Below are 22,305 nucleotides of genomic sequence, written 5' to 3'. Positions count from 1 at the left end.
TGCATCAATTTGTGTTCACTGATCTACATTGGTACTTGGTCCATCGAGCCCTTGAATTTACAATCAATATCCTTGTTTGCAATTCCATCCAAGGGCTCACCTCCAACCCTTTGTGTGCGTGTATCTCTGTCTCTGTGATATTGATCCATCGTTAGAAGCCACGCCTTTTGCTCCTGCCCCTCTTCCTCTTTCTCTCCTTTAGGATGCTCCTTAATACCTGCTTTTTCAACCATGATTTTGATCACCTATCCAGCCCTAATATCTCTGTGACTTGGTGTCAGTTTTGTTTCCTAACATTCCTGGGATGCACCCCTTAGGATGTTTTAATATTTAAAAGGCACCATATAAATATATAAATGAAAGCTGTTGTTCTGTAGATGCTAATTTCATTATTTGTTATGTACAGAATAAACAAGATCATGAAAAGAAAGATGACGACAAGCAAAATAAATCAAAACGTGGGCGACCTAGTCTGAAATCGCCTCCAACTGCCAATTCACAACGTAGTTCATCCAAAACTCCAAGTAATGAGGGCAAAAGTGGAACCAGAAGTATGAGGAATAATGTGTCTGATTCTTCACCTCTTCTCAATGGAATAGAAGGTATGAACTTAAATGCTGTATTTTACTTTTTCTTTCTCCTTGAAGAGACTTAAGGTGCTTATGATAAATGCTACACCGTATTGATAGGTATCCTTAAAACTGCTGCAATATGGTTTTTATTTTGATTTCAAACTTATTCTTTCAAAATCTGTAATGTGCAAGTGGGTAAAGCTCCAAATGTAAAACTGTGGTCTAAATGTTGGACTTTCTGGCAAGCTGCTCTCAACTAAAAACGCATAACTTTGAAGTTCCATTGAATCGATTTCTCATCCTCATCTTGCTTTCTAACTGGCAAACATGCTGGGGTCTTTTGGGTTTGTGTGCAGTTTAATTAAATATATGATTTTTGCTAAGTGTTTATAACTCCTGATGTTTGCTTTCTCCAGGTCTTCCTCGAAGGCGCACCAGGCGTAGCTCTGGGATGTATGATTCAGACAAAGCATCAAATGGTACAGATAATTGGCTATTAACCTAACCTAATAGTTACTGCTTTATATATCGGTACATTAAAACACCAGTGTGTGTCCTACGTGTATTTTTATTGTATGGTGCTGGTAATTGGTTTCCAAATTTGCCCCACTTCAGCATGGATTTGAAACACCAGCAATGATTCTATAACAACTGGGTCTACATTGGAGTACACCATTTAACCTCCTTGATCCTGATATGTCACTCAATGAGGTCATGGCTGATCTCTATCTTCTCTATCTAGCCACCTTACCTCTATACTCTTTTTATTTCCTTGTCTAAAGAAAATCTATCAATCCTAGATTTCAAATTATTAATTGAGCTAGTGTCTACTGCATTTTGTGCAAGGGAGTTCCGTGCACCTAACACCCTTTGCATTAAGTGATAATTCCGAACTACTGTCCTGAATGACCTAGTTCTGATTTTAAGGTAGTGTCTCCTTGTCTTGGATTTCTGAGATTTGCTAATACATACGCACTCAAAAGCAGTCCTTGTTATTTTATGCTTCTGACCTATGACCTTTTCAGATGACTGTACCAGTGCTAGGTGTCAGTGGTATGGAAATCACGTTGCTGGTCTATGTGGAGGGACTGACAGCTGACATGGTGCCTCAGTGGTTACTATGTCTTGTATCACAGGTTTGTTTTTCATTAAAGAAGGGAATTAAACCACTTAGCAAAATTGACTTTGCCTCTGGAAGTAGTTGTGTATGTTAGTTATGTTGTATTGCTGCAATATCTGAATTTTGGAGCCAGTGGTGTGATATAAATGGTTGGTGCAACGTTTAAGGTTTGTGCTATTCACAAGCTGCTGATAGGATTAGCATGTTTCAACTGTGACTATAGGATACATTTTGTGCATTTACCTGTTTGGGCTGAATTGGGACAGGCTGAGGTATTTGACCATTATTTACTCCAGTAATCTAAATCTACTTTTTGAAGACTCAGTAAAATAATACCTGTTTGTTTCAAAGTGAATGAAAGTAAGTTTGTTTTAGATAAGGCAATGCTTGCTCCAGTGTGATATTTTAATGAAAATGCATTGTTCATCTCCAACAATATAACATCTAGTTTTTGAGACTGACTCTTGATTGCTCCAGGTTGTTGGTCTGTAAATACTTGTCGTTTCACAGCAAACACTATTATTTGTATTTTAACCCAGAATTAAGAATTTGTCTCAATGACCAGTAAAGGAGTTCTCCCACCATTAGTGGTAGCACATTTACTACCAATGGTTAAAAAGGAAAGTCTGTTCTAGCAGATTAGTCAGATTTAGTGGAAAATTTGACGAATTTGCCACAAACAGGTTTTCTCTTTTTACCATACTGAAGTATAATCTTCCTTTAATAAAGGCAAGATAATGCAGATGCCGAAAATCTGAAATCAAAGTGCTGGAAATACTTGGCAGCATTTGTAGAGAGAGAAAGACAGTTGAAGTGTTGAGTTGAATACGACTCTTCAGAACTGTCTTTGTTTTGCTGGCAATACTAGGAGCAAAAATAAATTCAGTTAATGATACAATCATATTGCACAGTGCTTTTTTCTGTTGTGTTTAAATCAAAACACACTTTCTTTACAAAGGATTACATAGGATATATGACACAAACCCACCATTTGATTCAACCAGTCCACTTAATCTCCACTTAAGCCTACTCCTATTTTACCTCATCTGAATCTTAACAATTTAACCCTCTGTTCCCATATCCTTCATATCGTAATCTGAACCTCTTAAAAGTATCTATACCATTCGCATCAACCACTCCCTGCGGCTGAGAGTTCCACTCTTGCATGTCAGCTGTGCCTCAGGTAGCATCTCTTGTCTCTGCATCACAAGATTGTGGGTTCAAGTCCCACTCCAGGGTTTGAGCACATGTATCAAGGTTGACACTACAGTGCGGTGTTGAGGGAATGCTGGACTGTCTGACGTGCTGTCTTTCGGATGAGACATGAAACCAAGGCCTCAACTGCCTGCTCAGGTGGATGTAAAAGATCTCTCGGTACTATTTCAAGGAAGAGCAGGGAGTTATTCCCAGTGCTCAATCCAATGCCCACCCCTCAATCAATCTCAAAAATTAAATTATCTGATTATTATAACTGTTTGTGGGAGTTAGCCATGTACTAATTGGCTGCTGCAATTCCTACATTACAACAGTGACTAAACTTCAAAAGTGCCTCAATGACTGTAAACTGTTTTGAGCTGTCCAGCAGTCATGAAAGGCACAGTATAAATGCAAGTCTTCCTTTCTTGTTACTTGGATAAAGTTTTTTCTGAATTCTCTATTGGATTTCTTGGTGACTGTGTTTTATATAGATGGTCTCTATGCTCTTCCCCCTCGAGTGGGAACATTCTCTCTGAATCCATTTTGTCTAAACCTTTCATAATTTTAAAGACCTATTATACGAAGGAACATATAGACAAGGGGATGGAGTAGGCCATTTGGCCCCTCATGTCTGTTCTGCCATTTTGTAAGCTTTTGGCTGAACTGTTAATAACAAAGAAAATTACAGCACAGGAACAGGCCCTTCAACCCTCCAAGCCTGCACTGACCATGCTGCCCGACTGAACTAAAACCCCCTACCCTTCCGGGGACCATATCCCTCTATTCCCATCCTATTCATGTATTTGTCCAGATGCCCCTTAAAACTCATTATCTTATCTGCTTCCGCTACCTCCCGCGGCAGCGAGTTCCAGGCACCCACCACCTTCTGTGTAAAAAAACCTGCTTCATACATCTCCTTTAAACCTCCCTCAAATCTGCATTCCCCAGCTACCCTGATAACATTTCACCTCTTTGCTTACAAAGAATCTAGAATCTATCAACTTCTGCCTGAAAAATATTCCAAGGACTGTCTAGTTCCAAAGATTCATGATCCTCAGAGAGAATATTTTGCCGCCTCCTGTTTTAAATGGGCGATCCCTTATTTTTAAAGAGCCCTCAGGTCAACCCTCAGCCTTTCTTTTCCAAGAGGAAAGAAACACAGCTTGCTCAGTTTTTCCTGATATTGATATCCCAATATTTCCAGTCTCATCCTTTTCAATATTTTCTGCATTTTGTAAAGCATCTATAAATCCTTTTTATGATATGGTGACCAGAACGGCACATTGTAAAAGTGTGGTCTTACCAAGGTTCAATACAGTTTTAGCATGATTTCCCTACTTTGAATTTTAGTTTGCTTTGCTTTTTTAATGGCTTTGTTAAGCAGTGGTGCAATTTTTAGTGATTATTGTATTTGTACTCCCAAGTTTTTTGTTCCTCTACCTATACCTTGCAAGTAAGAAGTGACCTTCCTATTATTCCTACCAAAATGCACTACCTCACATTTAAGTGTTGAACTTAACTGGGCAAGTTAATTGCCCATTTTGCATATTTATCAATCCTTCCAGTAAACTTGTTGTAGTCCTCCTCAGTATTGACCATCATCCTCCAATTTGCTGTCAAGTTGCATTTTTGCTCTCAAAGTCCAAATCATTAATGTAAATTATGAACAGCAATTTTCCCAGCACTAATCCTTGTGGAACAACATTACCCACCTTCTGTTGCTCTGAATAGCTAGCTTTTACTCCCACTTTCTGTCTTTAAACCAACTAGCAATCTGTGCTGCCACTTGTCCCCAGTCTTCACATTCTCTGTTCTCATACAATCGTCTATTATGGGACATCTTATGAAAGACCTCCAAATAAATTAAAACTACTGCATTACCATTGTCTATTGTCCCTGTCACCACCACAACAATTCAATTACATTGTTCAAGCCTTTTGAAATCCATGCTATTATGTTTTTAATTTCTAAGTTTCCTTCTGTTCTCAATTTTAGTAGAAATTCCAATATTTTTCCGACCACCAAAGTTAAGCTGACTGGTCTAAAATACCCTAGACATGTTCTATCTCCCTTCTTAAATATAGGTATAGGCTAGCTCTCTGCCAGTTCTCTAGAACCACATCTTTAATATTTTCTGTCCATTCCAGAATAAGATATTAGTTGAACTACGTATTATAATGTTGCATTTTTATTTTTACTTCATTCTCAATATTTAATTTGAAATCATGTTTTATAGGGTCTAGCAACTCCTCAGATGAAAGTGAAATAGAAATTTCAGCCGACAAATCTGTCAAAGAAGATGTTGTTTCAGCAAAGACATTAGATGAAGAAGAGAAATCTGAGGGGAAAAAACTAAAAGATATTTGTACGCAAGAAACAAGGGAATTACCATGTGAGGAGAATTTGAAAATCACATCTGTAAAGCAAGAAGTAGAAAGTATAGAACAAACTGACAATGAGAAAATGGTAACTCAGGCTGAAGATATACAGAAAGAGATTGTAGACAAGTCGCCAAAGGGCAAAGGAAGGAGGAGTAGGACACGGGATTTATATTCGGAACATAACAAGACTCACCTTGCTAATCACATAATTACTGAAAGCAGAGAAAATATGGAAACATTGGAAAGCTCAGAGGTCAAGCTGCTACCTGCTCCCAATGTGCCTGAAGAAACCATCCCAGTTACAGATCCTGGCTTGACAACTGAGCTTACAAATGATGAGAAGAAGCCAGGGAAAAGAAAATCTCCAGAACAGTTAACACCTGATAAAAGGCTTCGGATAGAAAATGAAGAAAAAACGCAAACTGTAAAAGATGAAGGTATTGAGAAAATGGAGTGCTTTGCAGGCAATTGTGAAGAATCTGAAACTGTTGAAAGGTTAGAACTCGAAAATGGTGAAGCCTCTCCTTTAGAGATTGTGACAGACAGGTGTGTGAAGCAGGAACTGGAAGCTCCCTGTTTAGAAATTGAAGAGGATATTTCATTGAAAACTGAAGAAGATATTATGCCTCCAATTGGACCTGAAGCTTTAGTTTGCCATGAGGTAGATTTGGATGACTTTGATGAAAAAGAGAAAAGTAACAGTGAAGATATGCATGCTGGAAACTCGGGATCCAATTCTCCTGAGTCAGTAATAGCTGTTGTATCTGCGTCGGTGCAGCAGGTTTTGCCAATTGCTTCCCCAGCATTGCTTCATCAGGATGAAGTTCGTAGCGTAAAAAGTGAAAGTGACATCACTATAGAAGTGGACAGTGTTGCTGGAGAATCGCAGGAAGGATTGTGTGAGAGCGAGTCTGCCAATGGGTTTGATGCCAGTACAAGCTCGAGCAGCAGCATTATAGTACAGGAGGCTGAGATCAAGGAAAAAGGTAGGTACTTATATAGATAAGCAGCATTTGTTAACATGGAATTAATTCTGAAATGTTGAATAATTTGGATAGTATGTTTCAGATTTTGTCAGGGGCACTTTTAATTTTGCATTTTCGCTTCTCCTCATTGCTCTCTTTGCCAGACACCATTTTCTGAACTGGTAGCCAAGCAAGCAACCAATTTAGAGGTCTCTGGCAAAGCCATTCTTAACACTGTTTATAAAGTTTGTAGGAATGTAAATCTCCTCCTATCAAGATTCTGCATACTATTTTTTCAAGGAAATAGGTGCATGCATGATCTGTTCCCAAGCCAAGTAGAAAGCTCACTGTTCCTGTCCTTGGTAGTGTTTCTCTAGATACCATCCTGTTGAAAATATTCTTATTAGTCCACTTGCTTATTTGTTATCATTTTGCACACCTTTAAGAATTACATTTTCCATCTGCTTCATGTTTTGGAAATGTTTAATTACGCTGGAGTAAAACTCAAACTCTCCAGTACCTCAGAAGGACATATTCTTGGTGTGAGCCATTGCAGTGTATAGCCTAGTTCACTATTAGACATGACAGCAAAACCACATCTAAAAGACATGCGCCTGCTCATCGATAATCTTGTGTAACCAGGGATCACTGGATAACGTCAATCAGAAACAATTGTGTGTGCGCAGTATACAAAACTAATTCTCTGGCAACATGGCAGTCAAATGCCCAAATCCTTGGCTGCTTTCATGAATAACAACAGCACCATTGGAAGCCATTCAGGGAAATAGTCTAATGGGACTGATTTGTTCAATGAAACCAAGAAGCAGAAGATCAGTTTTAAAAATTACTTATTTTCATATGGCCCACCTATGGTTTAACTTTTATCAGATGTATTTGGATCAATCCAAGTAAATTTCAGGTAATATGCAAGATTTGGGTGAAACACTTGTGCATTCCAGGTCTATATTGACTTTTGACTCTGGCTGTATCCACAGTAGAATTTTCCATCTTTAAGCACTCCTTTAAAAAACACTTGAGCATAGTTTATACCAATGTCTTGTCAAATAAGATTTGTAGTTATAGGCATGAACATGTTAATATTTATATGAAATCCAGGAACTAGTTGTGTTCTTTAATAACTATGACTTCAGTTACTCAGCAGTTTAGTTGTTCTCCAGCAGCATGGTTTACTTTTACATTCATTTTTTTCAATTTCATGTAGGTCAGAAAAGAATAAGCGACAACAGCAATGGGACACCAGCAAAGAAACAAAAGCGTAGCCACAAACGATCAAATGTGTCCAGTAAGAATGAAAAGAATGGAACTGGTAGGCTCTGAAGCCAGAACTTGAAAATGAGTTTTTACATTTTTTTAAGTACATGCATATTTTTAATTCTGATTTTTTTTTTAAAGGTAATAGCAGTGACAGTGAGGACCTTGCAGTCACCGACAACTCCAATAAATGCACTCCAGTGAAGAACACAAATAAGTCTCAAAAACTTGGCAGGTCTCCTTCAAGGACTTCTCCAAACGCTAAAGATGGGGATAAGCATAAAGACAAAGAGGGAAGTGATGGTACATCACCCAGGACTTATAAATGGAGTTTCCAGCTCAGTAAGAAAACATTTCATTACTATTCAAATTAAGTTACTTTAAGCTGTTTGATGCATCAAGTAATGTGCTAAACCGCCATGTTGATATGAGAGGATGGAGTGCAAAAACAACTGATGAATTTGAAATATAGCTTCTCAGTTTATTCTACAAAGGAATTTATCGTTTACTATCTCCACCAGTTTTAGAATGCAGGTTGGTGTTAATGTGAAGAACCTGCTATTGGATGCAACTGGAGTTATTGTGCACGAGTGTTCATGTGAAACACTGAACCTTCTCTAGCAGAACTCATTCTTGAATCTTTTCTGCTGGCTCAATTTTCAAGATACTTGAATCTTTTCTGCTGGCTCAATTTTCAAGATACTTGCACATTAGATTTCAACTCCCATCGTTATGTTTTCTGCCGTGTTATACACTACTTCCTTCATGTTAAAACAGTTAAATGATTAAACTGTTTTTGTTAATCAGTGCGATGTCAAAACAAAAGATTTATGGTGCTAATTCTAATTGGACAGCTGAAGCTGCTAGAAAAACCCAATGCTCCAGAGATCACTGCTGCCCACGATGGCAAATGATTTTCATGACAACATTATTCAGCAGTGGCATAATGTCTAAATGTAACAATGGCTCTGCGTTACCTGGAAAACACCATGTAGTACGATGAATCTTATTTGCTGGTGCTAGAAATAGCTAGCATTTTTATTGTGTTTCACTTCAATGGGAATGACAAATGGTTAGTGATATTTGTCTAATACAGATGGCTAGCTATGATGAACATGGACAGTGTAAATGGTGGGATCGTACTGGATTTGCATTTGTAATTTGCAGAGAATTATCTGCATTGTACAATCTTCCAATGTTCATCATTACTGCATTTGGAAAATGAACCTCAATTGAACAGAAGTGGAAAACATTTTGTTTTTGCTTGTGCTGCGCAATGAGCTGGACCAAGTGGCCTAAATGTGTGTGGGGAACTCTTGGGTGAGAAGTTATCAGCATATAAAGTTTAGGAAGTAATACAGAAGAGCAAGGAACAATGTAAAGTAGAATATCTAAAGTGGAAGAGGGCTAATTTTATTAAGGTGAGAAGAGATCCAACCAAGGTAAAATGCAACAAAAGAATGACGGAACAAAATCTGTACATGCATTGGTTGATCTTTAAGGAGATGTTTCCGGTATAGGCTAGGTACATTCCAACAAGGGTGCATGGTTGAAGAACCAAAGTCAGGGCTCCTTGAGGGTGTCTGATGCATGTCTGGTGAATTCTTCAAGTGAGAACCAAGTTAAATATAATAGGTTGAGAGGGGAAGTATGGAGGGAATGCAAGACTGACAAAGTGACAATATGAGAAAAAAGAACCCAAAAATCATCATGTGACATGTAAATAGTAAGAGGGTAGTTGAAGGTAACATGAATCTTATTTGGGATAAAGAGGGTGATATATGCTTAAGGGGGCAAGGCAAGGCTAGAATTCTTAATGTGTACTTTGTCAAATTCCTCATCATTAATAAACACTGATACAAAGTATCAGTGGAAGCAGAGATGGTAGAGGTAATGGGTAGGGTGGAAATAGAGACGCAAGATATGCTGGAAATGCTGACTATGCATAAAGTGGGTAAATCACCTGGTCCGGAAGGCTTGCATCCCAGGTTGCTAAAGGAAGTAGGGGTGGATGGTGGAAGGGCTTACCATAATCTTCCAATCTTTATCACAGTGGAGATGCCAGAGGGCCAGAGGTTTACAAATGTAAATGTCAAGAAAGGGTTACTATGGGCCAGTTCGTTTGATGTTGGTTGTGGATAAGGCTTTAGAAACAATGATTGGGGAGAAAAGATCAACAGGTCCTTGGAGAGATTTGGGTTAGTTAAGGACGTTACAAAGGCAGTGGAAGCAGAGACGATGACCAGTTTCGAGAGAAAACTGGATAGGCACTTGAAGGGAATGAACTTGCAGAGCTACAGATGGAATAGGGCTAACTGGCTAGATCCACAGAGAGCAGACATGGACTCAATGGGCTGAATGGCCTCCCTCTGTCTTGTAAATTACTCTCTGACTCTAAATTACCCCAATCATGTCATGTTTATCATTTTATTTATGTTGCCAAGTTGATGCTGAAGTGAATCAGCATGAGATGGACAACAGAGTGAGGCATGACATAATCAAAATCTTTAAAAACGTGAAAGGTTTTGATAATAGAGTATAGTGGATAAAGACATAAAACGTTGGGCATTAAGTTGCTTTCCTGGAAATTAAATTGAAATTGAGTTTGTATTGGTGAAGTATTGTATTGGTATAATATTCATTTCAGATCTTGGCCTATTTATTGTAACATAATAGGAAACTGATTTTTAAAAATCAATGTGTGGATTTCATCACTTCTCTTTTCAACAGCTGACCTTAACAACCTGACAGGTGCTGAACGAATAGCCTTCCTACAAGATAAATTACAGGAGATCAGAAAATATTACATGTCTTTGAAATCTGAAGTAGCATCCATAGACAGGAGGAGAAAACGGTTAAAAAAGAAAGAAAGAGAAGGTACAGTCCAATGTAATTTATGACTTGCACAGTCGCATGAATAACAATGTTTCATATTCTTTTTACATAGGAACAGGAGTAGGCCATTCAGCTGCTCAGTCAGTTAATTGCTGATTTGTACTTTAACTGCATTGATGCACTTTTTGATGTATATCCCACTCCATATGAATCACCATTTTGAAATTTCAATAGGCCCAGCACCCAGTGCCTTTTGGGATAGTGTATTCCAAATTTTCTACTACTCTTCAGAGAAAGTGTCTCTCACTTTCACTCTTGATTGGCCGAACTCTGATTTCAAAATTATGCTTCCTTGTTCTTGGTTTTCCTTCAGAGGGATGAGATTCCCTGTATCCGTGCTTTTGAAACTTGTGCTATTTTTAACAGCTCAATTTCTAAACTTCAGGGTGATATAAACTAAGTTTATGCAACCTTGACATAAAATCTAACCCTATTAAACAGCATAGTTCTGCTGAATATGTGCTGCACCCCCTCTGAAAACCAATATATCTTTCTGAACTGTGGTACCCAAACTTTAAACAAAGTATTCCAGACAAGGTCATCTTAAGGTTCTGCACAATTGACGCATCACTTAGTCTCCTTTATATTCCAGTTCCTTTGAGATAAAGACAGCTATCCCATTTCAGTTTGTTAAAAGTTATTTTTTGCACATGTGCACTAACTTTTAATGGCTTGTCTACATGAACATTCAAATCCCTTTACTACTCCTAGTGTTTTGCTTTAAAGTGGTCTGAAGTGGATGACCTCGGACTGGAATTCCATCTGATGTTTTTGCCCATTCACTTCATCTGTTTTTGTTCCTCTAGCCTTCTCTCAGCTGTACCTCCTAATTTTATGTCATTTGTAAACTTGGGTACACAACACTCAGCTCCTTCAACCATCATTAATATTTATAATGAGAACTTATGCCCCTAGTACCAATCCCTGGGAAATGCCATTTGTTGCATTTCACCAATCAAAAATGTTCCCTTTGTTTTTAGTTGCTTTCTCCAAGCCCCCAAACAATGACCAATCCAATGTAAATCTTACAATGAAGAGATTACACGCTACAAAAGAAACTTGAACAACAAAAGAAACTTGAACAATTCCATTTTATTTTTCCTCAAGCTAGATGATATTGCGTTTTTTAATTAAGATCCAGACATTTTTTATCATTGTTACTGTATAGTAATTTGATATTGATTACATAATATTCAATGTGAAACTAGCATCAGTCATTGAGTCTTTATATTTAATATTTCTTCATAAAGTGTTAATTTTCATGCTGTGGTAAGATCTAAAACTGTGTTTCTTACTCTTGTTATTTTCTGTCTTTTAATGCTCCCTCCCCAAGAAGATGACAGACTTCCCAGATTTCATCTCATGTTGCTGGTGAGCCAGCAAAACAGCACTTGGTGACTGGCCAGGTTTTATGAGCTTTTTTCCCACCCCTCCTTGTGGGGAAGCATCTGGTTTTCTGTTGGGCTCGTCTCCTGATGATATAGTCTGGATTGGGCACTTGTGGAGTATCAAGTTGAACCTGTCAGCCTTTGGGACGGCGTGTTGAAAGTTCAATGAACAAAACAATCTATTATAAACTTTCTGAGATCTTACAAGGACCAGTTATAATAATTCAGTGCTCATACTGACATTGTACAATATTTTATGCAGATCTATTTGCTAATTTATATGATCTTTTACTCTATAGTTACAACTGCAGCTCCGGGCACATCCTCTGCTTCTTCAGAAACTGGAATGAGTCCTACTTCCTCTTCACCAGCCCAGAATAGTGTGGCAGTAGAGTGCAGGTGATGAAACGCCCCTCCAACCTTCACTATCCCTTTCCACAGCAGCTGCTGCCATGACACAAGTGCTATAAACCCTGGAACTTTAGCATAGGAAGCACTCAGCTGATTGGACTTGTGCATTACCAGTGGGATTCAAGTAAATGTTTCCTACTCCACCTGGTTAACTTCCAGTTCCTTTAGCACTGCAAGGCACAGAGTTGAATGTAATTTGGAAAAGCGACATGGTTCACTGATGACTACTGTCCACTCTATTACATGAAAAAGCACTTTGTGGAAGCCTCTCAGTGAATTAATAAAATGAATGTGACCATTTTCTTTGGAAGACACACACGCAAAACAATAACTGCGCCAGAAGAAAGCTTTATTGATAATGGAACGGATGATGCAAAGTGTGAGCCCAGTCAGCTCAGTTCATATGTTGGGTTAGTAGTTCCAATTCAGTCTTAGTTGTGGGAGCATTAGCTATGTTGAACTGCCAAAGTACACGGTGAGCAGAGTGCCCTATTTTGTGTAATTTGGAAATGGGACAAAATAGATTGTTACAGGAAATTTAGTGTATTGAAAACTGAAACTGTAATGAAAAATGTCTTCCGCTATTTTGCTGTTGGATTTTGAGCACACAGTTATGCAAATGAGATTTCTTATTTAAATTTTGTAATGTTTACAGTCATTGGAGAAGCTGGTTTTCAGTAGACTAATTTCTGTAGCAAGACTATTTTGTCTCTTTTTATATGTAATTGCAGAGTTTTTATTTTATTACAAAAAAAGTTTCAAATATATCACAGCAATGAAGTTATTTAACAAAAATTTCTAGATCTGAGAATTTTGTGTAAAATAAAAAAAATTGTATTATCTTGCAACTTGTGAAGTATATTTATTCAGACAACGCAATGGACATAATACTTGTATTTTTTATGTATTTTTAAAACAAGAAAGAAAGATATTTTCAGACTTGGTTCAGTTTTCCAGGTTTGTTCGCTCTAATTTAAAAGATGTTACAAACCTTGAATTACGATTTCAATCATTTCAAAAGCAGGGTCGCTTGCCCTGATTGCATATCCCGTAGGGTTCAGTTGTCTAGCTTTATGGTCACACTGCCTAATGGTAAAATGTATTATTTGCCCTGTTAAACAAAGCTGGTTGGTCCAACCTTTGAAACTATGCCAAATTATCTACAATCCAAACATCGTACAATTAAAAGCAGCATAGCACAACAAAAACTACAAGGAATTATGGTTACCATTAGGTGGCTGTGTACAATTTTCAGTCCATGGGTACAGCCATGGTGACTCCATTGCATACTTTGTATATATTTCAACTCTTCCAGAACCAAGTATTTAACGGATACAGTTTGCACATATATTGTGTACAGATGTGATTATTTTATCAATTTTTATCCATACTTGTACTGTACATTGTAAGGAGTTGGTGTCCCTTCCCAATGTTTAATATACTGTAGAGTAATAGTGTGAATGCTCTAGACTGTTTGTATATTATGATACTGTGGTTCAGAACAGCATTGGGCCTGAGGTGGATTGTAATAGTATTCCATAGAACTGCTAACAAATCAATGTCCATTCATTTTATGTTTGAGATTTTTTTTTTGTATTTCTTGACAGCGTGAAATTGTAGTAGTTATTACAATGGATTTTTTTCTTCCACACTTGTAGTGGGAGAGAATAATTTGACAATGGCTTAACTTTCTAAAAACAGAGCAAACTTTTTTTTTCTCTCTTCCACTTGCAAAGCTGGTGTATCGTAATGTGAAATAAAATGGAGCTCAGTACAGAGTTTAATAAAGGCCAAGTTTTAAGAAACCTGTTTTGAATTATTTTTGTCACTTTTTGTGACATTTTCTGCATGATGTACCATTCCCCAGCTAAAACAGTGGGCTGGCAGCCTACTTCTAAGCTCCTGCCTTTGCTGTTCTCGGCTTGGTTAAGTGGCGGAGAATATGAGTTCAAGTGGCATGCTCCTGAACTAACCTCCCTTGGTGACATGGATGAAATCAAGAATCCACATTTTTTGGAAAATTGGAATGCGGTGATATGATTTTAAGAAAACCGATATTCAACTCAATCACGACTAGAGGTGGTGTGGCATAACTTCTGTGAAAAGAAAATGAATCATTCATGTGATGTGTGCCTACAAGGAAAAACATACATTCCAACAGATACAGAAATAATTGATATTTTCAATTTTTCTTTCCCACTTGCAGTAATGTTTTTAAAATTAACATTTCATTTCACTTCATTTACATAATGCAAAATAGGAAGAATTTAAACCATTAAGATGCTGAAACTCGCGCACACATTTCCTTGGGATTTTGAGAAAGAGGTAACGGCTGGAATTCTCTGATCTTGCACACCCTGCTGCCAGTGAGAACGGAGAATTTTGCGCTCAGCCAAATCTCCATTCACAGCAGCAGGCTGCAGAATCCCAGCTGCGGGCTAGGTCGGAGAATTCTGGCCAATGTGTCTTGTTATGATTTCCTCCTCATCCTCTGATTTTTGCAACCTTTGACATGCCCATTATAGTCTCCTCCAATGCCTCTCCTCCACTGTTGAGCACTGTGTTGCCCATTCTTGGTTCAATTATTACCTATCCGATAGTAACCAGTGAGCATCTCCAGCAGTGGCTTCTCTTTCCCCTCCTGCAGTTATTTCTAGAGTCAGATAAGCATCTATCTTGGAGGCATCTATGTGGCCATCCTTTGGCAAACGCAATGGTAGACATAGGATCAGCATCCACATGTATGCTGCTGAAACTCAGTTCTAACTCTCCATTATCTTTTTCAGCCTCTCAGATGCCTCTATGTTTAGTTGCTTCGCTGGCAGTTTTATATGAGCCATGACTTTCTTTAAACTTGAAGGCCAAAGCAGAGTCTTTGGCCCAAGTACAAAATCTATACCTTTGCTTCTGACTTCAACCCCATCCGGGCCACTGTTTTAGGTGGAAGCTGAATGTTTCCAAACTTACTGACCTGTTGCTCTTAGTTAAACATCTGATCTCATCATTGATGAGACTACCTGCTACTTTAGCAACATTGCACTGCTTTGCCCTGCCTCAGCCATGCCTGTCACCTCAAAATTCTCCTTGCTCCAATGATTTCCTGGACTCCCGTTCTCACGCTCCTCAGGCTTTTATGCTTATCGGAAGCTATCCTGTGTTTTCTATCCCACATCAAATCATGTTTGTCCAAAACACTTGATCTCTCGGACCCGTTTTGGTTCCTGATCTCCCAATGCTTCACATTTAAAATTGTATCCTTATATTTAAATCTTCCCATGACCTTGCCTATCCCTATCTTATCCCTGCCAACCCTCCTCCTCCAACCAAGTTCTTTATGTTTCTCTAACTCTCTGAAACACTCCATTGGTGTCCATTTTCCTTAAGTGAAATGCCCTAGGTTGTTATTTAAAACCAAAGAGGACATGTGATTGAAAGTTGTTGGTAGCCCTCGCTAAAGTAAATTACAGATCTGTACGCTGGGCAGAACAAATGCTGTTGTCATGAATAATTATTTTTGTACTGCTGGCAATCACGTTATCACTTGCATATGGTAAGCCGTAGTTATAATTGAGCATTTTTTCCCATTAAACTTAGAAGTGCTTATTTCTTTAGTCCATTTCGAGAGGAAGGAACAAGTTTGTTACTGAGTATGTTTTTAATGCAAAAAATGAAGGAAGATTGAAGTACAGCCATGTATGTTTTTCAGGAGAAGTTCTTGAAACTAAGAGGCAAAGGACTCTAGATGCTGGATATCTGAAATAAGAATAGGAAAATTATGGATTCGCTCAAGCAGTCTCTGAAGAAAGGAATAGTAGAGTTAACAGGTTAATGATTACCCAAGCCAACTTACTTTTTACAATTTTAAGTTATCATCCAAGCTCTTTGCTTGATATGTATTCATAATGCCATATATTTAATGTGTTGCTATTAGTTCATAATAAGAGGGACAGTGAACAATGAGAACAGTAACTTTATAAACTAGATGTATATAGCTTTATGGTTCTAGAAACTGATTGGAAGTGGGAATCTTGAAATTGAGAAAATCTTTCAAAGGTATTCAATTTCTGTCAGTTTCACTCCTTTTATATATCTTACAAACTAATACCTGTTGAAAATCTCCATAATGAAAATCCGTGAAACAATAGCTTGATATTTATCTTGCATCCAGTAGACTAATTGCTTAATTCAAGTGACTCTAGATGCTGGTGTTTGCAATTCTGAACCCTCAACTGGACTTCTAATGGTATCATCAAAACAATAATTCAGTATCTTAATTTCACACTGAAGCATTCCATAAAGGTAGATGCTGTTAGATTAATGGACAAAAACAGCACTAATTGATTGCTTTCCCTATCATGTTATCCTAATAGATTATGGTGATATAAGATGAAAAGAAGGCATTTAGCCCACTGTTTCTGGTTTATCCTGAAAGATGTGTGTCTGCGAACTACCAACTCGTTTCAAATCTTCGTTTATCTCGCAGGTTAATATGTTCAAATTTATGTCCCTGCTCTCCCAAAGCAGTGTTTGGATCTCTTCAATCAAGTTCTTCCCCTGCCATAGCACTGGAATGGCATGAATAAAAATTATGTCCCCTGTGATAGTGACCCTAATGTATTATCATTCTTATATTCATCACTGGTGAGACCAGCATTTATTGCCCTATTCCTAATAGCCCTTGAGAAGGTGGTATGCTGCTGCCTTGAACCACTGCAGTCTACATGGTGTATTGGAGAGTGAGTTCCAGGATTTTGGAAGACTTCAGCCTTATGTAGAGTAGAATGTGGGAGACCAGCCAGATGTGCATTGGTCCAGTCTAGAGGTAATGAAGGCTTGTCTGAGGGATTATATGGTGTTTATGGAGGTGGGAATGCCCCATATTTGTGATGATATATGTGATCACAGTAGAGTGGTCATATGTCTTTTTTACTGGACAGTCTAGATTTCAGTGCATCTGGCCTCATTTCAGTAGCAGATGTCCTTGGGTCCAGTAATTTAAAGCTTGCACTGTTTACAAATACAAGGCCCAGCCCGAGGGAAGAAGGCCTGTTCCTATACTTGTCTTGCCTAATTGGCTGGCTGACCCCAAAAACTGAATTTCTCTATGATAATCAAACTCCTGCATGAAGGCAATGTGCACTAAGTGGAGAGGGACCTCCTTGTGATGCCTTGTCATAATGCTGGCATATTGCTAGGAGTGCACTGAGGATTGCAGTGCTACTCCTGTCTCTTGTAGGGCTACTGTAGCCAGTACCATGTTGGCAAAATGGTAGAAGGGTCTGCATGAAATGTCCTGTTGTAGATAAGATCACATTACAGAAAGGTCACATGTTCTTGCGGTTGCCTTACCTTCCTAGGATGAGGACATAGTGACACGAGTGTAAGCACTCATTCAGAGATTGAGTTGGGCCACAGATGAAGAGGAGGGCAAGTAAGGTGGACCCGGCATGAAGGACTGGTCAAAATGAATCATCATTGCTGATTGTCATCATCTTCCATTTGTTACACATATACGGCTGCCTCATTTGGCCAGTATAATAACCTCTTCCTCAGCTTTGGGAATTTGAAGGGGCCTCATTGCCTCATGCCGATCAGAGTGAATTTCTTCCTTTTGCCCAGCATGCTGCTTGTATCCCAGGATGAATGTCATGTTAGCTGGTCCATCCATCTTTCCTTCTGCAGGTACATTGGACAGAGAAATGAGTGCCTGAGCCTCCAACAGTCACCTTCCTGTCGCTGACTGGGGCCAATGGGTTACTTCAGGTCTGACCACCACATCCCTTAGTCCCTACGCAGCACTACTACAGCCTTCAGGATCACCTGAAGTGCTAACAGCTCCACTGTCCATCCCAACCCCAACAGACAGCACTGCAATGACAGTGTTTTGGACAGACGCTTTGATCTGCAAATGTTCTGCAAGGTGCTGAAAGCTTGAGGCAGGACTCTCTGAGACTGCATTCTTTGGTCATTTAGGCTGCTGTGCAAACTAATGAGGGAATGGAGGGGGTGGAGGTTCCCATATGTAAACCTGCCAGCTGCAAGGTTTAGAGGTGTTGGGGTCAACAGTCTTCTGCATTTTGTCCTGTTGCTCCATTGTCTAATGATGCATTCTTAAAATTGGGAGTTGCCAAGAGGGGCACAAAGGATTTTGGCAAGGAGACCATTTAATGGCTCGACCTAAATCACTCTTGCATGAAAATGTTATAACAGTTAAGGCTTCAGATTCCCTCAATTGGGTTTATGCTGCTAAATGTCTCAGTTGTGCTTTCCTCTTCATTTCAAAATTTGGACTTTGAGGGTGCCCCTTCAACCAGTCCACAAGTGCAGTGTTTGACTACTGCCACAGGTCCTGAGAGTCCTCCCCTGCAGATCTTTTCACACTTTGTTTCAACTGCACCATAGGTTCAGGTCAGAAAATGATGGTGCAAGTGTTCTACTTCTAGACCAGCTTTGACCCTCCCCCTGGTGACCATGGAAATCCCTACCATTGTCCTGAAAAAGCATAATTCACACGTTTTCCTCCCTCCAATCACACTCCTTCCTCTTCTAATCCTTGATCCCAAAGTCATGGTTATGGATCCTATCCTACCCTCGAATCCTCTGATGTTGATGCCTCTATGTCCCATGATGACCTGACCCCTCACCATCTTGAAACCAAATGCACTGTGACATACAGAGACCCCCCCCCCCCCCCCACCATGAGACAATTGAGTTCCTGCTCCTTCATTTCCTCTTTCTCGTCAGGCTACAGATGCCTGTTCTGAGTTTGCCAGTGCCGTCTGTGCCCCAGTATGAGGTTCTAAGTTTAAGTTTATTTATGAGTGTCACAAGCAGGCTTACATTAACACTGCAATGGAGTTACTGAAAATCCCCTAGTTGCCACACTCCGACGCCTGTTCGGGTACACTGAGGGAGAATTTAGCATAGCCAATGCATCTTACCAGCATATCTTTTGAACTGTGGGAGGAAACCGGAGCACCTGGAGGAAGCCCATGCAGACACGATGAGAACGTGCAGACTCCGCACAGACTGTGACCCAAGCTGGGAATCGAACCCAGGTCCCTGGTGCTGTGAGGCAGCAGTGCTAACCACTGTGCCACCGTGCCATCCATAAAAAAGGGAAATGTCAAGCCAGAAACCCCTCGGATCAACGTGTGAAACCAGACTGACGAGCCTTCCCACTTCCTGCATTGAGACAATTCAGTACTTGGGAGTAATAGTACCTCGTAAGAACTATCCTCAAGTTAGATACAGGTGAAAGGAGATTTGGAGAATCTTAAGTTCATAATTGATGAAAAATTAAATTCTTGCTTTTGCACCATGTCTGCGACATGACAAGTAATATTGTTGGGTGATCTGTACATGGATAATGACCAAGGGTCACATTTTACTGGGGGGAAAAAAATCACCAAATTACAGAAAATGATGGGAATTGAGCACAAATTGCAGAGCTACCCTACCCTGAGTTTTCAGGAGTATTACAAAGGGAAAATATACCCTCCAAAGTATGTTGAAAAATACTGTACAGATTGCCCACTCAATTAAACACTTAAGATTGTATTTGGACAATGGCAAGAGTAACAAATAGGATGAAAGATTGAGGACAGAGTTTGAATGGCCTGATGTGCCCGACACAGATGTTATTCCAGTTGGCACAAAAGGACCGGAATGGGAAAAGTTGGAGATGGTTCAGTGCTGATTAAGTTGGCTGAGGGTTAATGAGAGGCAGCATGGAATGGTAGCATGCTGCAATGTGGGAGGATAAAGATGTCAGTTCATGTATGTAAAAGTGATGTTAGGAAGGTGAATGCTCTTTTTCAGTTGATTGAAGCACAGGGGCAAATCTGGAAAGGGGAAATTGGATCCTCCTTTCAACTATGTTGAACAAGTATCAAATTTGGAAACAATTCAAATGAATGGAAGGTACTTTGGGATCTTGGAACAGAATATTCATCTGTCCTATGTGCTTCTCCCCCAACTATTCTAATCAGCCAAAACTACTCACAGGACAGCTTTAAAGTGGAGTGTTGTTCAGAAAGAGGAGTTTAATTGTGTTCATATGATGTTAAGAATCCTGGGAAGGCAGCTTGTAGTTTAAATTGGATCAGGATTCATCCACATGTGACATGATTCGGAAGTGCAGGAAAAAAACGTGCCGGATATGTATATTTCCAGTTGAGAATCATTGTATTACCACCAATGCCCATGAAATGTGGTATGAGAAAGAGTCATGTCCGATTAAAATGTCCATCTTTTGTTTTAAATCAGCCCAACTCATTAGAATGGGGAGTCATATCTTGTTCCATCTACTGATCCATAATATCACTGAGCAAAGGGTATACTTCTCAATGCAAGAGGAGGCTCTCAAAGTGGTTACATAGTTTGGACATCCCATACCCCTCTCTCATTGGCTGGTAATTTATGCTCACCACCGTGGTGAGTTTGGAGGTGGGGAGGGCATCTAATCAGGTAGGACGATGACTGTTATGTCTGTGGTGGAAGGCCCATGGATAGCAGTCCTGCCTAGCTGCCTTAAGGGTCGCTTCCTACTGCCACTGGCATTAACCTTGCATGGTGGCACAGTGGTTAGCACTCCTGCCTCACAGCGCAGTGACTCAGGTTCAATTCTGCCCTGGGTGATTGCCTGTGTGGAGTTTGTATGTTCTCCCCATATCTGCATGGGCTTCCTTTCACAGTCCAAAGATGTGTAGGTTAGGTGGATTGACCATGCTAAATTGCCCCTTAGTGTCCCAAAATGTGTAGGTTAGATGTATTAGCCATGGTAAATGCGTGGAGTTATGGGGATAGGCTGGGGGAAAGGGCCTGGGTAAGATACTCTGTCAGAGAGTTGGCGTAGACTTGATGGGCCAAATGGCCTCTTTCTGCACTGTAGGCACTCTATGATCTTTGCATTGACATAAACAAACTGAAACTCGATGTGTGTTAACCGAATGTGAATGGATCCCATTGACCTTCCATTACATTATAATTGTTCCTCGTCCAAACTAGACTAGGTGAATTTCAAGGTGTCACAAGGACAACACAAGATGTGTAATCAACACACCACCCTTTTTTTTTAGAAAAAGGACTTTGAATTTGTACAAGGCACATGGTGAATAAACTATTTTGTTGTCTGCTTTTAAAATAACAAGTAGCTGTTCTGCAGACGGAGTTCCATCTAAGCAGCCGAGGCAATAAACAGCAAAAGTGAAAATGGGAGAAAGGCTCCCCAAATCTGTTCCAATTCCAAGTTCGCCTGCGAACCAACCTTCTGGAAATTCAACTGCAAGAAGCCTCCAGCTTACTGAGAATCCTCTGCTTTACAAGGCTTTCACTTAAGATAAAATTTGACTCATCTCAGAAATAGCAGGCCTGTCATGAAAGCGACTGAGAGAACCGTAAATGGTAATTGTATTGGTTTACCTTAATCTGTATCTAATCTTTGTGTGTGTGAGTAAGACGTGTTTTAACCATTTGGGGCAAGTGTGTGATAACAGATATCCTTTCTCTAAAAACTCACAAAAGCTTCCTCTAGTTGTAATTATTTAAATTAGGCAATCAGTCTGAGGGGAAGAAAACACATATCTTTTACATACAAACATATTGATCATGGGAATAGAAGGGAAAATGTAAATTCTTTCTGTGACAGAAGGCAAATGGCATTTTGGCCTCTATTTTAAGGGGTATGGAGTATAAAAGTAGGAAAGTCTTGCTACAACTGTACAGGGCATTGGTGAGACTGCAGCTAGAGTACTGTGTACAGTTTTGGTCTCCAATGTTCACTAGTCTGTTTCCTGGGATGAAGTGGTTGTCTTATGAGGAAAGATTGTGCAGCTTGGGAGTATACTCATTCAGAAGAGAGATGAGCTTATTGAAACTCATTGAAAATTCTGAGGGGGCTTGACATGGTAGATGCTGAGATGATCTTTCCCATTGTAGAGGAATCTTGAACTAGGGGGCACAGCATAAAAATAAGAGGTCATCCATTTAAGACCGAGATTAGGAGGAATTTCTCCTCTGAGAGTCGTTAGTCTTTGGAATTCTCTTCCCCAGAGACAGTGGAGGCAGGATCATTGAATATATTCAGGGCTGAGTTAGACAGAA

The 22,305-nt window shown here is 39.5% G+C and overlaps 1 protein-coding gene across 4 annotated transcripts in view; it reads left to right on the top strand.

The window, feature by feature from the left end:
• arid4a (AT-rich interactive domain 4A) overlaps positions 1 to 14,000 on the top strand; it is a 100,298-nt gene extending 86,298 nt beyond the window's left edge. For 2 of the 4 annotated variants that reach the window (XM_078233847.1, XM_078233848.1), the window contains exons 19-25: positions 407 to 602; positions 989 to 1,051; positions 5,126 to 6,256; positions 7,458 to 7,562; positions 7,649 to 7,849; positions 10,238 to 10,384; positions 12,090 to 14,000. In XM_078233847.1, the coding sequence (XP_078089973.1) occupies positions 407 to 602; positions 989 to 1,051; positions 5,126 to 6,256; positions 7,458 to 7,562; positions 7,649 to 7,849; positions 10,238 to 10,384; positions 12,090 to 12,193 (1,947 nt within the window). In that variant the 3' untranslated portion in view covers positions 12,194 to 14,000. Of the gene's footprint in view, positions 1 to 406; positions 603 to 988; positions 1,052 to 5,125; positions 6,257 to 7,457; positions 7,563 to 7,648; positions 7,850 to 10,237; positions 10,385 to 11,735 lie in introns of all 4 variants that reach the window. The other 2 variants (XM_078233850.1, XM_078233849.1) reach the window with 2 other exon arrangements.
• Positions 14,001 to 22,305: the final 8,305 nt, after the last annotated feature.

The sequence above is a fragment of the Mustelus asterias genome, chromosome 18 (genome assembly GCF_964213995.1).
Source record: "Mustelus asterias chromosome 18, sMusAst1.hap1.1, whole genome shotgun sequence".
Classification (NCBI taxonomy): Eukaryota; Metazoa; Chordata; class Chondrichthyes; order Carcharhiniformes; family Triakidae; genus Mustelus; species Mustelus asterias.
Note: the sequence above shows the minus strand (reverse complement) of the source record. Positions and strands in the feature narration are given on the sequence as shown.